This window comes from Pangasianodon hypophthalmus, chromosome 29, assembly GCF_027358585.1.
Source record: "Pangasianodon hypophthalmus isolate fPanHyp1 chromosome 29, fPanHyp1.pri, whole genome shotgun sequence".
NCBI classification, from domain to species: Eukaryota; Metazoa; Chordata; class Actinopteri; order Siluriformes; family Pangasiidae; genus Pangasianodon; species Pangasianodon hypophthalmus.
In genome coordinates, this window is record NC_069738.1 from 1,232,523 (window position 1) to 1,249,632 (window position 17,110).

General features: G+C 41.1%; 1 protein-coding gene across 1 annotated transcript; it reads left to right on the forward strand.

Annotated features, from left to right (window-relative positions):
- The first annotated feature begins 1,163 nt into the window (after window positions 1-1,163).
- Window positions 1,164-16,036, forward strand: tcf20 (transcription factor 20). Its single transcript, XM_053231428.1, has 6 exons — window positions 1,164-1,706; window positions 4,584-12,414; window positions 12,785-12,878; window positions 13,698-13,747; window positions 13,858-13,951; window positions 14,875-16,036. The coding sequence occupies exons 2-5, from the start codon at window positions 5,500-5,502 to the stop codon at window positions 13,921-13,923; spliced, it is 7,125 nt and encodes a 2,374-aa protein (XP_053087403.1). The 5' UTR covers window positions 1,164-1,706; window positions 4,584-5,499; the 3' UTR covers window positions 13,924-13,951; window positions 14,875-16,036.
- Window positions 16,037-17,110: the final 1,074 nt, after the last annotated feature.

Genomic DNA, 17,110 nt, shown 5'->3' on the forward strand with positions numbered 1-17,110 from the left:
TAGTAACTTCTGGCTCCAAAGCTGATCCTAACCCTACAGTAACTCCTGGCTCCAAAGCTGATCCTAACCATATAGTAACTTCTGGCTCCAAAGCTGATCCTAACCATACAGTAACTCCTGGCTCCAAAGCTGATCCTAACCCTATAGTAACTCTCGGCCCCAGAGTTGATCCTACTGCCAAAGTAGCTCCTGGCTCCACAGGTAATCCTACCCATACAGTAGCTCCTGGCTCCACAGCTGATCCTCGTCCTACAGCAGTTCCTAACCCCATAGTTGATCCTGCACCTACAGTAGGTCCCCACAACTGATCCTTTGTCTGTTTAATTTCAGTTTTGTTATTTGGTTTGAGAATTTTATCTGGTCCGGCCTGCCTTTCAGTTAGCAAGCAAGCTAGCCTGCTGCTGTCAGCACTGTGATGGAAGTTAATGCATGCATCTGAAAAATCACACCAAATCTGACAGTGCAGATCTGACTGACTTTTTTAAAAGGTTTGGACAAACATTTGTACAAAAAATGGTGGAGAGGACATCTATAAGAGAAACACAGTGCTTAGCATTTTCTGGAATACTGAAAAGCTATGGACAACTTTTTAAAAGGTTTGTGTATTGGTTAATTGATTGATTGATTGAGATTCATTCAATCTGAGAATGTTGTGGATGTGTAACTTATTGTCGTGTTATCATGTTTTTTCTAAACGTGTTCATCTCTCTGTGCTGTAAGTGGAAATGATGCTGTTCTTGTTCTTCATGAACCAAACCTGAAGTTATACAAATGATTTTTAATTTTCTCTAATTTGGGCTGGTTGTCCTTGATTGCACACATACACACCCCTTGAAAACCGAACACACACCAGCATCCTTCAATCACAGTTGTGTCACAGTTTCTTGTTTACAGAGAAACTCAAAAAGTTGAACATTCTGTCAACAAGTGATGTTTTCAGTGCACTATTTTCACTCTCCAGCTGGAGCTCTTGGGTCACAAACTGTAAAATTGATTCCTGTAGTTTTTTTCGCCCACTGAATCTGATTTTAGGGGGAAAAAAATCATTTTGAATGGGGTCTGATGAAAAGCAGGCGGGAGGTGGAGGAATATGAGTGTGTGTGTGTGTGTGTGTGTGTGTGTGTTCAAGGCGGTCTTTTACTTGCAAAAAAGGGAAAGGAAAAGAAGGGGGGAAAACTGTTAGGACGAAATGATCATGTCGTATCCGTTATAAAAGCATGTGTGTGTGTGTGTGTGTGAGAGAGAGAGAGAGAGAGAGAGAGAGAGATGTGAAAGTCAGAAACATTTCGCCCTGGTCGGTATGTATTAAAGGAACAAAAAAGAAAGAAAAGAAAAAGGAAAAGCAATGCGTGTAATTTTAAGCAGATGTATATAGGTGGGTTCACCTAAAGAGAGAGAGAGAGAGAGAGAGAGAGAGAGGGATAGAGAGAGAGAGAGAGAGAGGGAGAGAGAGAGAGAGAGAGAGGGGGCGGGGGTGCATGGACCTCACTGCCTATGGGACCTACAGGCACCCCGATAGGGTTCTTGTTTATTTTAGAACAAAAGAAAAAGGGGGATTATATTAGAATAAAAGGCCCGGTGCGTGTGCGGGAGTGCGACGGGCCTCTCCGACACTTTGTCCGCCGCTGCTTCGGGAAAACGGTGAGGGAAAAGCGGCGTGGCTTTGAACTCGAGTCCGGGGATTTCACTGCGCTCCGGGCCTCCAGGTATGCGCTTCAACAACGCCGCTTTCACTCACACGAAACATTTACTGACTAAATTTATTATTATTTTAAATACTTCAGAATATGGCATTTATTTCTAAACCAATAATTTATAACCCTAGAACAACTAATAAACACCAGAACGATGACTGAACCTAGCTTAGCTGCATCAGCTTTATTTTTCATCATTACTCCCTCTCTCTGTTTCTCTCTTTCTCTTGTTGTTATAACATTATCCTCCAACAGATCATTAAAAAAACGATTTTTGGAGTTTTATTCGTTAATGAGGCGCTGTCTATTAAAACGAACAACGCTGTGATGTATAAGAATATATATATATAAATATATATACACCGTCGATTCGGTTGAGTTGTAGCTGCATTGTATTTAGCGTCTGCACAATAAGCACAGTGATGCTAGCTAACCTGCTAATTAGCTAATGCTAACTTCTGAGGTACAGTGTTGGGGAAGGAAGGAAGGATGGAAGCAAGGAAGGGGCAATAATGTCAAAAAAAGGGGTGAAAATGTTAAATCGGAGGGTAATTTCAGAAAACGCGTTAGCATTGAGGAAAAAGGAAGGGGTATTACTGGGAATGGGGCAGTTTTAGCCAACTGTCAGGATTAGGAATGGGGCAATTAGTGTGACAGGACATTATTGAGAAAGGGGCAATACTGAGGAAATGGGTAATACTGAGAGAGTGTAAAAGGGCAGTTTTATTTAGTATTTGAAGAGTGTTACTGGCATTAATAGGAAAGGTGGTATACAATTAAAGATATTTATGGAAAAGGGGTAATGTTACAAAGGGTCCTTGAGGGAAAGGGGGTAGTTTGGTTAAGGGTAGGGGGCATTAGTGGTGTCTTACCAGTTATCAGCTCAAAGACTTGCCAAAACTAGTAAACCACCTCAACCCTGTGTGTTTCTGACAGTCTTTTACGGTTAAATCTTATGCTATAACAGGCTGTGCAGTAATGTTTTAGCGTAAAGGTTAGCTGTTCTCGATAGACCTGTGATTAAAGAAAATTACTCTACGAAATCGTACTTGATCATCTCGATCTGGGCTCGTGCAGAAAATGGGCTCGCACAAACACAAACAAACTATCGGTATAGAAAATTGGCGGTGTTATGCCTAGAAAAAACTTGTTTTAAAAGGTGAAAATAAGGTTAAAGCTTGAACAATAGCTTTGCAACTCACTGTATGTGGGGTTAGGGCTGTAATCTGGTAACGATATGTTAATTAATGTGCTAACTTTAAAAAAAAAAATTTATTTCTGTTTGCATTCATAGCTGTCCCATGAGATTGGCATCATCCCATGCTGTCCTTCTATTGGTGGCTTTTAGATGACCGTCGTAGCAGCGCTCGCATTCAGATTTTACAACTTTGTCATCAGCCGTCTTTCATCACATTACATGTCTTGTTATTCAGTTTACGGCTGCCGATGTCAGCCCACCAAAGAATTGTTGTACGATGTATACGACAGCAAAAATCTGGCCAAAAAACATACATTTTAAAGCTGTATTCAGTTTTACAACTCTCAGTTCACTAATGCATTAGTATAGACATGTTAAACAGCTTAAATGTGTATGTTGTCATCTGTAAGCTCTTGTTTGCCCAGTGTGTGATCTCACATCACCTAAAGCATCACCTAAAATGATGTGATGGGCGAAGTAATGGTATCGAATTACACGAGCGGCAATTTCATTACTAAGCAACTTACAAAACGTAACATAATGTACTTCTACTAATAATAATAATTATCAGTTAGTATCAGTTCTTTTATCAATAGTTCTCCAGCAAGATTTCCATCATTCTTTACTAGTATAAGTAAAAAAGTGGAGCAGGAAAGAAAGTAATAGTAATATAACAACACATAGAGGAGCATTTTAGTGAAGTCAGCAATGATTGCTATCAACAATGGCAACAGTTAATGTTGTTACGATTTGAATGAAATGTTTGGGGCCACAGTTAGAAAATTGAGAAAACCTTTGGATCCTGTAGTGTAGAGAAGATTGATTTTCAGTGGAAAAGCTCATAGTTATTGTCTTTCTGCGGCAGAATTACTGTAGCTGCAAGGCAGTGGCCATAAAGTAATCTGCATTGTATAAGAAACAATGGACACGTGTCACAGGACAGGTTCATGACTAATGACCCCATTAAAGTGTCAAAGCTGCTCATTAGGGCCCGTGCTAATTAAATGCTCAGTCTCTCTCTTTCTCTTTCTCTCCTCCCCGTTATTCATGTTTTCGTGCACATTTCTACTGAAGTCATATTTGGTATTAATATCCAAACTGGTATTAATTCTCCAGACCTGCTTACTTAACTCTCCTTTAACCATGCCACTTCACAAGAAAACAATTAACTACATTGAAATCAGTAACACAACACCACCAGATAAGGACTGATGGGTGTATGTGAAGCATATAAATAATTATTTTTATTCAGCGGAGCATGTGCAAACTTGTCAATTGTCAGTTAAGATTTTTAGATAAAATAAATAACATGAACTTGTATTAACTGAAAGTTTTGTCAGAATGATAAACCAAATACGTCAAACAATCCATGCCTGCATTAATCAGTGTTAATGAACTTAATAAATGCCTTCTATGGTTAAAATATTCATACCCGAGGTCTGCAATGCAAGTTCCAGTATTTATACCTGAAGACCAAAGTTCATGTCTAAACAAATGTCAGCTAATACATATGTTAACTTTGTTGCTTTAATATTACTTATGACTTATTAATTACTAAAACTGATCATTTGTTAACATTATATGCAGTAAAAGGACCCTTAATGTACAGTTTATAAGCTTTCTACAAAACAAGTAAATTCTAGTTGCGGTATAGATACACTACTAATTTTCTGTCTTTTGCTTTTTTTCAGATATCTTGCTTATAAAATCAAAAGATGGGGATAAAATGGACATAAGGACTTTGCCAAATGTAAAGTTCGGAGAATGTGGTAGCAAAAGCAGGCCGAGCATAATGACCAGAACTCCACCGGACTACATAATGAAAAAACTCTAGTCTAAAACTGTTTTAAAGGGAAAATGTCAAATATTTGTGCAAAGAAGACAACCAGGGACCAGTGATTTTTCTTATTGTTCCCATGAAGCAGAGGAGATGAACAGTGTTAAGCAGAAGAGAAGTGCATACATAAAGTATTAATCCTAAAATAAAAATTAAGAACATTAGTGGAATCTCGCGCCATCCTGATGAGGAGTTTTGCTGATTGTTGTGTTTTGCTACATGAACTACATCTTTAGTTATACTGAGATAAAAATGCCTAAAATCACTCACGATTGACTTCTTCAGCACAATGAAGAAAAATTAAAACTGCACTTTTGGTTACGCTTTTTTTTTTTTTTTTTTTTTTTTTCCTCCCCAGCACTTAGCCCATTTCTTGGCTAAGAAATCTTTGCTACCCATGTCATGTCTATTTTTTGCACAAGGACACATCTAGTGCCAAGCTGGTATGACTACAAAGTGGAAATTATGACACCGGTTTATCTGAATGGATGTGACTGCTGCTAAGTTTGTCACCATCACATCCTTTGACTTCTACATCAAAAGTTTTTTTTGCCCCCTTTTTTTTCAAAAACTGTTCGAATTTTATCTGTTGCTGCTACAATCGTGATTATTTTATCCATCAGCTACAACCTGCTGTGGAACGTTGAACATTTTTTACACAATTTCAGCATTCCTTTATGTTTTAGCTTTTCTTTCTTTCTTTTTTTTTTTTTTGAAGTAGTCTTACTCTTAAGCAATTGCTTACCAAACACAAAAAAACACACAAAAAAATGCAGAACTTTTCTAACAGTCCTGCAACTCTGCCTCCAGGATTTCCTAGCAGAGGTGGAAACTTGGTTGGTTCTCCATATCCACCCCACATATCAGATCCTCAGATATCTCCAAGGACTATTGAAGATTATGCTGCCATGCAGCAATCGCAATCTATCCTCCAAAGTCATGGGCAGCACCCACACCTACGTGGGCAGCAGCACCTCGGACAAGCATCCCATATCCATGGCTATGGATCCAGGCGAGGTGCTGGAGAGATACCACAGGCTGCTGGAAGCAGTAGCAACTCTTACCGAAAGGAAAGTTTGGATTATTATTTTCCAGTGGGTGGCCGAGACAGGAACAGAAGAGGAGGAGGGGGTTTTGGAGCAGGGTTTGGGTACTCGAACATGGAATACCAGTACAGACATGTTTCTGGGTCTGGGCCATCTTCTGGCATGATGTCCCCTTACCCCATGGACTACAGCACCAGTGCTGCTACTGGTAGTGGCAGTGCTAACAGTAATAGCAGTGGTAGTGGTTCATTTTCACCCACACAGCAGTTTAGTATGGCCCAGAATGCATCACTGCAGCCAGTTTCAGGTGCTGAAATGCACCAGCGTCAACATAGCCAAAAATACCCTTCACACCAGGGGTTACATCAAGGTCATCGGGCCTATCCTCTGTCTGGACACAGAATATCGTCTCACTTTGGGCACTACACTCCTCTTAATGTGCCTACAGCATCAGTTGGAATGTACAACTCTCCACCACAAAGGTATGAGATGAGCAGTGGAAACATAGACTCCAAAATCAACTCACCCCCTCACTCCAATCCAAACACCACTCCAGGTTCTGCAGCTTCAAACAACTCCGGGCACCAAGAGAATGCAGGTCAGAGCTACCCCTCTTCCAACCATCCACCTTACTCACCTCAATCTCATCCCGTTCCCAAACATGCCTCTCGTCGCACTCCTCAGCATAATCTTGGAGCAGCCTATGATGCTCCAATGAAGATGCAGCATGCGCCTCCTGGCCTCGCACACCCTAAAAACCATCAGTCCTCTGTGTCTTTAAGTCCTGCAGCACCACACCATGCCTCTCAGGACATTTCCAAATCTCCCATGCAGTCACAAAACCAGCAGACTCAAATGAATCAAAATTTCAGCCCAATTTCTAATCCATCTCCTGTTCCATCTGCTGTCCACTCTCCAAGCTGCAGCTCCTCCTCCTCCCCTCTCATGGGTGTTTCAGAAGGGCCAGGCAGTTCTGCATCATTGCACTCCTCACTTTTAAATCCCCGTAGCAGTCACAGCCATATTAGGGCCCAACATACCATGCCACAGCTTAGTCCAACTCCTAGTTCTAATAGCAGTATTAGTAGTTGTGGTAGCGTAGTGAGCTCTGCTGTTAATCAGAATCGAATGGGAGTAGGTCTACGAGGTGGACAACGGGAAGAAACCTCATCATCCCTGTACCCACAGGACAAGCTCTCTCAAGACCCTGGACTGAATAGTCTAAATGCCCTCACATCCCAAGTGGCTAATTTGCCCAACACAGTACAACATACAATGCTAACAGACACTGTGCTCTCTCAGAAGAAAAGAAGAGATAGCACACATCAGCCTCACTTGACAGCTGGCAATCAGCAGAAACACAGAAATGCTAGTGCTGTTTGTCGAAGCACAGCAAATGAAGAAAGTGGAGATGTTTTGGCATCTGAACCAGAGGAGGCAAGTAAGAATCACCGTGACCATTCAGAACAGGAAAAAGTGAGACAACCAGATGGATTTAGCACTGAATCTAAACCCGCTAACTACTACTCAGCAACTACGAATCAGACCCAAACTCAGACAGGACAAAGTCGTCCTGGTCGGCATCTACAAATGGATGAAAGAGTCACAGAGGGATCAGTCAAACAATCGTTTAGTCAGGGTGCAAAACCTTTTTCACAGATTAAGGCACCAGAAACCCAAGCTCCGTCATCCTCGTCTCCACCCTGTGTTGCTCCAGAACCAAGCCCAAATGCATCTTCTTGTGCACCTGCTCCCTCAGCCTCATCATCTGCTGCATCTTCTCCTGCTCATTCTGTACAATCAAATTGTGTAATTGAGCCTGATCTTAGTCACAGTGATGAAAAAACTGGACTGAAGGAGAAAAAGACTTCAGATATGAAAGATGAAAAAAACACAGTTAAACATGAAGAGCCTTCTCATCAAGAACTGGATAATGGAAAGAATACACAGACTTTGGCCAGTGTAAAGGTGGAACAATCAGGCCCAGCTGAACAAAATGAGAATGAGAAGGATGACAAGAAAAACAACTTGCAGAATTTTCTCAGTAGAAATTTAAACACTCCAGAACAGTCCAATTCCGGAGTTGGTGTTATTGTTTCTGCACGTTCTGAACAAAGTCCTGAGGGACTTAAGCAAACAGAGGTTACATCTCACCATGGCACTTCGTCGGACATGGGCAAGCTCAACTATCCTGAGGAGAAACATTCCATAAACATGTTTAGGGATTCTGGGAGTCACAACGGAGATGGGGAAATGGAAACATTCACAGCACACTATGATGTCTCCCCTAAAACTGAGTTTGGGCAAAATGTGTCCTCAAATCACTGTCAATCTGGTTCTTACAAATATTGCAATCCTGAAATGCCATACAGTGCTTGCATGGGTGCAAAGATCAAGGTACGAGCTGGACCAGGGGGTGGAATAGGTGCAAACAGATACCAAGAATACCATCAATCACAGTCTAACTTTGGTTATGTATCTAGAAAGGATGTTGGTGTTCTAGGAGTGATGGGAAAAAGTGGTGTAGGATCAAGAGGTCAGGATAGTAATTTGCAGTTGCAGCAACCGTATCCCAGTCTTTTACAAGAAGTCCTGCAAGGCTATCATTTAGATCGGCGCTATTGCCGTCCCGAACAAACATCTGGTAGTCATCATCAACCTCAAAATATGTCTCAGCATCATTACCATACTAGACTCCCCTATCGTGTGACTGAAAACGTGAGGCCTCATGGAATGGACCAATCAGCAATGGGTGGTGCCAGTATTCATCAACAAATGGCCACAGGAAAGCATCACTCTCTAAATCAGGGACCAGACCCTGAGATGGGCCTTGGTCTTCTTCATCCTTCTTGGGATTCCGAAGCACAAAGGCCTAAGGGGGATCAAGGAATCTCATCAGAGAAGGGCACAATAACTATGTCTCCCAGCCATTCCACTAATATACAGCAGTCCTCAGATCCTTCAACAGTAACGCCTCCTAAGCACATTAACTTGGCAGACTATTCCTTGCCCCACAGAAAAACCCCAAGCCTGGCTACACCACCTTCTGCTGTCCAGCAGTTGCTTTTACAAGAATCTGACCAAGAATTATCTCGAAATTCAGAATCCATAAATCAGACCCAATCTCAGATGTCCTTATCTTCAGAAAGGCGCTCTGTAATCTGTGATGTATCTCCATCACGACGGACCACTTCAGAGAAAGAAAGAAGTCACTGTGGGACATCTGGATCCTCAGTCATTCAACACCCCCTCTCATCCTCTGCAAGTGAGCAAGGGTGCACTAAGGAGGATGTAAAAGATGTAAAAGGGCATGAATTGGAAAAAGCTTCTAAGATAACCCCCAAAGAACTTGGAAAACAACTTGGAGATGGACACAGTGCGATTTTACCTAAGGAAGAGCCTAGTAAGTCCTTGCATGCACCTATGGAAGTTATTTCTGAGTTGCATAGACAGAGTAGTGGAAAAGGGATTAGTGATCCCTCCAGCAATGCCTTATATCACTCTAAAATTTCCACTAATCCTCTTTCATCACCACCCAGATGCAAACCTTTCTCCCAGGCTGTTGATGGATCATCTGCAGGTTTTCCTGCTTATGGGTTTAGTGATACAGCTGATGGCCCCAAAATGAATGCTCATCATCCTTCTCCCAATTCATTCCATTCAGTATCATCTCCAAGTCATGTCCCACCTCCAGTAAACAAATTACAAGCATATTCTCACCATGTTCCTCTTCAGCACCCACATGGCATCAATGACCGATTTGACTGGTCAACCAGCAGTAATAGACATAAAGATGTTTCCATCCATCACAACTCTACCCAAAACCCTGACCAGAAGTTATCAAGACAACACTCATACCCTGGCTCTCACTATGATATGAAAATGTGGGAGTCCTATGCTGAAAGAGAAGGAACTGGAAACCAGCAGCTACACTCTTTGGCTCCTTCTCACAAGTCTGTTGGCTCTGTACCAACCAGTGGTCCCAAGCCCCTGGATGCAGATGTCTCCCGAGGGATTACAGAAGATTCAGCAAAGTCATTCCATCCACCTGCAGCTGCTGGTTCAGGCGGTTCAGGCAGCAGTATTATTACCCCAAGTGTTCCCCAAGGACATCGACAGAGCAAAACTGGAGGGGCAGCAGAAACTAACCCATTAATGATGAGGAGGAGAGTTCGGTCTTTCATTTCTCCCATTCCTGCCAAGAGGCAGCATCAGGATTTTTCTGGCAACAGGGGTGTGTCATCTCATCACTCTCCGGTAGCCCATGCTGAATCTAGACCCCTAAATGAGAGTGATTCAAGCAGTGTAGACTCTCGTCCTAAACTAGCTTCTCCCAGCACACCGTTTCAACCTCCAAGTGCTAACTCACCCCCACAGGTGAAAACAAAGTTTCTACCACCAAGAAAGGGAAGGGGATTGAAACTGGAAGCAATAGTTCAAAAAATCACTCCAAATAAAAAAGCCAGTTACAGTAATAGCCACACAGACGCTGATTATTCAGATGTATCACGTTACAGTTCTGATATACCTGACCCAGAAATTGGAGCACCCTTCTCTAATGCACCTCACAGAGAAAGTGGATGTCTACCTTACCTTGATGAAGCTCATTCTTTAGATGATCTTTTGCCTTACAGAGCAGAAGATGGATATTCTTGTGATTCTCAAGTTCTCAAACAGAGTGTGACTGGGTCTACTGGTTCTACTCTGAGAAATTTGCCAACAGACTTTGACTTTGGGTTAGGCACTACTGGATCTTCAGCGCCTGGGACCGATGAAGGTGATAAGGATGAGTTTACACTATTAGGACCCCTTCCCCCACCACCTCCATTGCCTCGTCCTGTGCAAGGTTCCCCTCCTCCATCTTCATCTGCATTGTCCGATATACAACAATTCACTAACACCTACCAGCAGCTGGAGACAAGACGAGGAGAGCAGTCTGCTGCTAACCTACTGAGGCAGAAACTTCAGGAGACTGGCATGGGTTTTGATGATTATCCTGGAGGGGATTTCTATGGAGCAACCCCACCCCATGGCCAAAGTCCAGGACACCACCTGCTCTCCAGACCTCCACAGCATGAGTTAGGCTCACCAAGAACAACAGGATCAGACTCCAAACTACAAGAGAGCTTTGTTCCCAAAGGTTATTTCCCTTCAGGCAAAAAGAAGGGACGACCAGTAGGAAGTGTAAATAAACAAAAACGTGTACAAGTCCAAGTACAGAGTGCCACTTCCACTGTAACATCAGCTCCTCATACTCCTCCTGCTGGTTCTCTTGCTGCTACTCCTCAACCTGCATCAAATTCCAGCATGCCAGGAGAAGCAATCGTAACAGCAACCTTACCTGAACAGAAACCTTGTCCCTCTGTGGATCTTACTACGCAGAGCCAACCAGTAAAGGTGGAGATAGAGGGTGAAGACAACCAGCCTGAGGTGGATATGAAACCAATAAAACACAGGCAGAGAAAGGGAAAAGAGGGGAATGAAGGAACTGGCTCAAAAAGCAGACAGTGGAGGAAAAGTAGAGGAATGACCTCTAAAGAAGAGCTGGATCCTCAGACTGTTGTTGTGGGAAATGCAGGGACTTTGCAAGACACTAGGAAAAACACGTTCTCACCTTATGTACACGTTGAAAGGAAGATAACTGAAATTGGAGCTGTGTGTACAGTAGTTAATTCCGAAGATGAGAAATCAAAAGGAGGAGGCAAAAATGGTAGTTCTGGGGTTGATGGCATCTCAAATGTTTCTCTGATATCTCAGATGGTCAGAAAAGAGAGGGAAATTGAGAGGATGCAGGAAAAAGGGATTGATGAGCCAAATGATTCCGTCATGCAGTCAGGAAAGTCTATTCCCACATCTGGATACGTCCTCCCAGGCCCTGTGATGTCTGAGTCTGGGCACGCTGGTCGTTTGTTGTGTTGCCTTTGCCAGAAATGGGCAAATTACAAGAATCTTGGGGATCTCTATGGTCCCTTCTACCCAGCTGATTATGCTGCCAAATTCCCGAAGAACCAACCCCAAATTCGACAGATCTTGTCAAACACTGGGGCGGCCAATGCAGGGTCAAATCCATCTTCTGTATCAACAGAATTAACTGTCCCAGACATTCAGTCTGTATATCTTCCAGACATCAGCTCAGCAGACACCAGCTGTTCAGTAAGTCAAACCACAAACCCGGTGTCCCCTGCAGTGAGTGAAAACCTGCCATGTCTCAGTACCACCACCAAGGCACCAGAGCAAAACTGGAATCTGATGCCAGAAGGGGCACTCATTACCTTAGACCCACCTGAACTAGAGAATGAACTGAACCAGAGAAGAGAGCAGAAAGCAGATGAGGTGCAGCAACGACCACAGCATCGAAAGCTGACTTCCCATCCACGTTTCAAGAGGAGACACAAATCTAGTGAGGAGTTGCCTCGCACAATTCCAATTAACAGCAAAGCTTCACTGCCTTTCCAGCCTCCACCACCCAGCCTTGATTCCTTGGGGCCTTTGGCTCAGCTTGCTCAGCTCCCGGTCGTGCCCTTAGATCCAAAGGAGCTTTGGGTCCACGAGAGCTGTATCGTCTGGACTAGTGGTGTTTACCTGGTCAATGGGAGATTGTATGGCCTCCAGGAGGCGCTAGATGGTGCCAGAGAAACAGTGAGTTGAAGTCATATATTTTGTGTATCTATATGTCTTCCATGAATAGTTGAAGAAGTGCACCTGGCCATGTATGTCGCATTACCTTTTAATTAAAGCAGATCATAGAGTGTGTACTAATTTAAGTTACAGAAATTTAGGTTAAAACATACAAACAGTAAAATAAGGCACAGGATCTGCTGTAATTAAAATGTTTCTAAATGTTAACTGTTTTACCATGTGAATGTTGCCTTTCCCTGTTGAGACTAAATCACTCACTGTAATTCTATATTTTACTGGACATTCCTAACAAAACATTTCATCAATTTGCCATATGAATATTGACGCTGTACATTTAAGAAATATCTTCTGTGTATCTGTGTTTCGTCAGAGCTGTTCTCATTGTGAAATGGCTGGTTCCACTCTGGGTTGCTATAGTAAAGGCTGCACACTGAGGTATCATTACCTGTGTGCTGTAGAGGCAGGTGAGGCATGTCTCTTACTTTCTTTAATATATGAGGATTCAAGCCAAGATACATTATACGACATTTAGAATCCTAATATATTAAGAATAAAAGCAGGTATTGCACATTTTCTGGGCCTTATTTTGGGCATCCTATTGCATAAGGTACCAGAATTAGTGTTTTTTTTTTTTTTGTAGTAGTAGTAGTAGATATATTCTTGGCATTTTCCTGGCCATCGTTACAAGCTGTAAATTAGGTGTGATTTAATTTATTCCTGTTAAAAATGCTGAGCCAAGTAGCATTTGCATAATGGTATACAATTAGATTACATGTAGATTTTATCTGTAGAAGTGGCTGACTAGTATAAACTGATAAGTGGACTACTTGTACTTGTTTCTGCAACTCCACCCATTTCAGCATTGGCATGTTTGGTCCTGGCGCTTGCACCCGCTTGCATTATATTTCTGCAGTGATAAATTGGAGAATACATGCTAACAACTAGGAATCACACATTACAGAGTGTTGCTGAACTGAACTCAACTAAACACCATACCAACTTAAAAAATGTTTTTTTCTGATTAGTAGGCGATCGTGACTCAAATGTGCTGGATGTCCGCTGACTCGCTCTGACTTTTGATCTAGATCGAGAGGCAAAAAATCGAGAGTTGCATATTTTCTGTAGACACGTCAGTAGACTAGCGCCGACCATTATGGCGATAATATGTGTCATGTAACCCTGAAGTTAAACCTCAACACTGCTTTCAGATTTGTAATGCCTGTTGAAGGACAAACTCTGGGCCCTGATTTAGTTTTTGTTTTTCTTTTATTTTTTCTTTTAAGACTGCTGTCTAAATGAAGATAATTTCTCCTTGAGGTGTCCAAAGCACAAGGTAAGAAGAATAACTTAGATGCTTGGATGCTGATTAACCTTTACGTATGAAAATTTGATATATATATTGTAAATTTTTTTGTTTATTTATTTATTTATTTATTTTTTCAGTTTCCACAGAATAGTAGACCAGCCAAACCTGCAGCTGCACACCAGGAGCAGTCAGAAAGAGGCTGAAGACACACTAATCACACAATCATCAAATGTTAGTACAACCTTAACTATTCTTACTTTATTATTAGAATTATTTCACGAGTTAATTAACATTGTTTAATTTACTAATTGGATGATACAACTTTACCAAATTTACATGAATTTGACCCTTTTCAGATTTTACACAGATTTGATCTTTCTTTTGTAGGATTTACCTGAATTTTACCTTCATGCAAGTTTGATCTTTTTTAAATTAACCCTAGCTAGATTTTACCCAAGTGTCACTCTTTTTACTTTTTAATTCAATTTTAATTTGTTTGAGCTTCACCTTTTCTACCCAAGATTTACCTTTTCTATATGATACCTGAGATTTACCTTTTCTAAAAAGTTTTTTTAAACCTGCGATCATACCTCAGCTGAACTTTTTCAAGGTTTCATTTTCTAGGTTTGACTTTTTTTTTTTTAAATTAAAAACCTTTATGCTTTGTACCTAGTCTGTGTTTTATCTAGAGCTCAACTTTTCTAGATGTTACCTGAGCATTAACTTTTGTAGATATATAAACTTTATCTTTTTGTGGGTCTTAATCTTTTTTAAGGTTGTAGCTTATTTTATGTTTTGTAGCTAAGCTTTACTTTCTTTTACTGTTCTGTGCAACCTGATCTTAATTTATGATGAGCTTCACATTTCCCGTGTTTCACCTGGAATGTGATTTGCATATGGCATTTTCGGGTACTCTTGTGTTTAAGTGTGTGTACATCTGTAATCAAGCATCCAAATAGCATGAGTAACGAGCAGATAAATATGCACAAGTGTGTACTTAACAACCCTAGGCTAATTACCTCACAGGCTAGCTAAAACAGTCTCTGGGAAAGTCATGCTAATCATTCTGTAAAAGTAAGGTCACATTTTAGTGTTGTATTTTCCTTTTCCTGTATGAGGGTCTGATGTGGAGGGTTTGTGCGTTCTCTCTGCAGACGCCGAGTGCGACCGAGCAGAAGGATTGAGACCAGCGCTTTTACAGACGTTATTGATTATGGATCAACTGACCGGAATGTAAAAAAAAAATTATAAACTTTCTTTAAAGAACACAAAGAAAAAAACTGTCGTGACAAAGAAAAAAAAATTTTTGTTAATAATCTACCTGTATCATGGGGGAAAAGTCTGAAAGGAAAAAAAAAAATCAACACTACAGTGGAAGGAAGGAAAGAAGACGAAGCCGGATGAAAAACTTTCATTTTTCATATCATTTGAGTTTTAATTCCGTTTAAAGCTCATTACTTTGTTTTATTCAGCAGTGTTTTTGGGAACAAGAAGCCGACACGTGTATTATTATTATTATTATTGTTATTATTATTATTATTATTATTCAAGTAATTATTTTTACCCATTTTGATTTTAAAGCAGTATTTTACTCATCATTTATGCCTCCGTTACGGCGTCATTCCTTCACACAGACGAAATCTTGTTGCCACGGAGACATTGTTGCCGTGGAGAACGGACATTTATTGCCTTTGAAGGGGTGTGTGTGTGTGTGTGTGTGTGTGTGTGTGTGTGTGTGTGTGTGTGTGTGTGTGTGAGACTGAGCAAGCAGCCTATGATGTGCCTGTGTTGTTACATTTTCATCAAAACAAACAGCTATGTCTGAAATCACACCCTGTTCCCTACGTAGTGCACTATTTTTTTTTTTTTTTTGGCCATTTTGTAGTCTGAATGCAAAGTGGAGGAAATCGAGTGCACACAGGAAATCCCACAATGCACTGCAGTAGGTTAGGGTACAAAGGATGAGTGCGGCATACCCAGAATTCCCTGCTGTGTTTGTAGGGAATAGGGAGTTAAGGCACCATTACAGACAAAAAATATATAATGATGATACTTTCGGAATAAAAGCAAGTGTGTGTGTGTGTGTGTGTGTGTGAGAGAGAGTGAGAGACTGACACTGAGACTCTGCTCCATCAGAAACAAAATGTTTGTTGCCATAGAGATAAGGATGAAAAGGTACATTTCATTTCCACCTGCTCATTTTTTATTCTTGTAAAAATTGAAATCATGGGGAAAAAAATGACTATGAAACATGTTGTACTACAAAACTGTTGATATGTATATGCTTCATCAATACAGGAAGTCCTGAACGCTCAACACTTGTGTGTGTGTGTGTGTGTGTGTGTGTGTGTGTGTGACAGAGAGAGAGAGAGAGATTCTCTCTGTCTTTTAACTTGACCTCATGCAGTTCCTCGTTTGAATCTGACCCTGAGAAAAGATGACAGTTAATGTTTGGGTGAGTTATGGATGCAAAACATTTTTCTAAAGCTAACGAATGGACGGCGGCTGCTACTGTGTTGAACCTACGTCACTTGGTACAACTGTAAATGTTAATTTAATAAACATTTACATGTTAAAATAATAAACTAGACACAGAACTTGGTTTCAGCTGCTGCAGCTCTATCAAAGTTCTACCTGGCACTGTGGTGTAAGAGGAATAAAGCACATGAGGATGATGATAGGATGAATAATCATCATCACACCACACCATCATTCAGTATTTTACTGTAACAGCAGCGTTACATTTTCACCCTCCTTAGCAGAACGTGTCTCTTCTGTATGTGAAGATAGAAGAATGTGAGAAATCCACAAAGTTCTCACTCAACACAAGATCCATGTATACAAAATGAAGGTTTAAAAAGATTAAACACTAGTCAATGTGTGATCTTTACATCATAAATAAATGTTAATCGGATGTGGAATGTAAGTGGCACCAGGAGAAGGACGTGAAGATCAGATGATGGAGAGGTGAGTGTTGCTTAATCCAGTTCCATGGCTTTCTTTGTATTTTCAGGAAGAAGTGACAGAAGCCGTGTCATTTTATTTTCTGTTGGCTTCCAGTCTCACTGGGTTCAAGCTCGACTAGATAAACCCAACACAGCGTAAAATTAAACCACTACCGAAAGCTACCTTTTCATTCTCCCATTCGTGAACTGACTTTTTCACAGGCAAGTTTTTATTTGCGATTTTTCTGACCACTACTGTTTGTATTTTGGGGAATCTGACCAAATGAGTTGCATTTGTACAACAGAATGGATTAGAGCTGTAAACCTCCACATGATATGATCTAGATGATGCGATTTGGATGCTTGAGGCAACAATTCGATATTTGATAATACCAGTGAATCTGATCCGATCTGATTCGATTTAATAACCTCTGATTGATATGTG

Excerpts from the sequence above, each read along its gene's own strand:
- tcf20 (XM_053231428.1), top strand. The coding sequence starts at position 5,500 with ATGCAGAACTTTTCTAACAGTCCTGCAACTCTGCCTCCAGGATTTCCT. Across the intron at positions 12,415-12,784 it reads TAGATGGTGCCAGAGAAACA|AGCTGTTCTCATTGTGAAAT; the intron begins GTGAGTTGAAGT and ends GTGTTTCGTCAG. Across the intron at positions 13,748-13,857 it reads TGAGGTGTCCAAAGCACAAG|TTTCCACAGAATAGTAGACC; the intron begins GTAAGAAGAATA and ends TTATTTTTTCAG.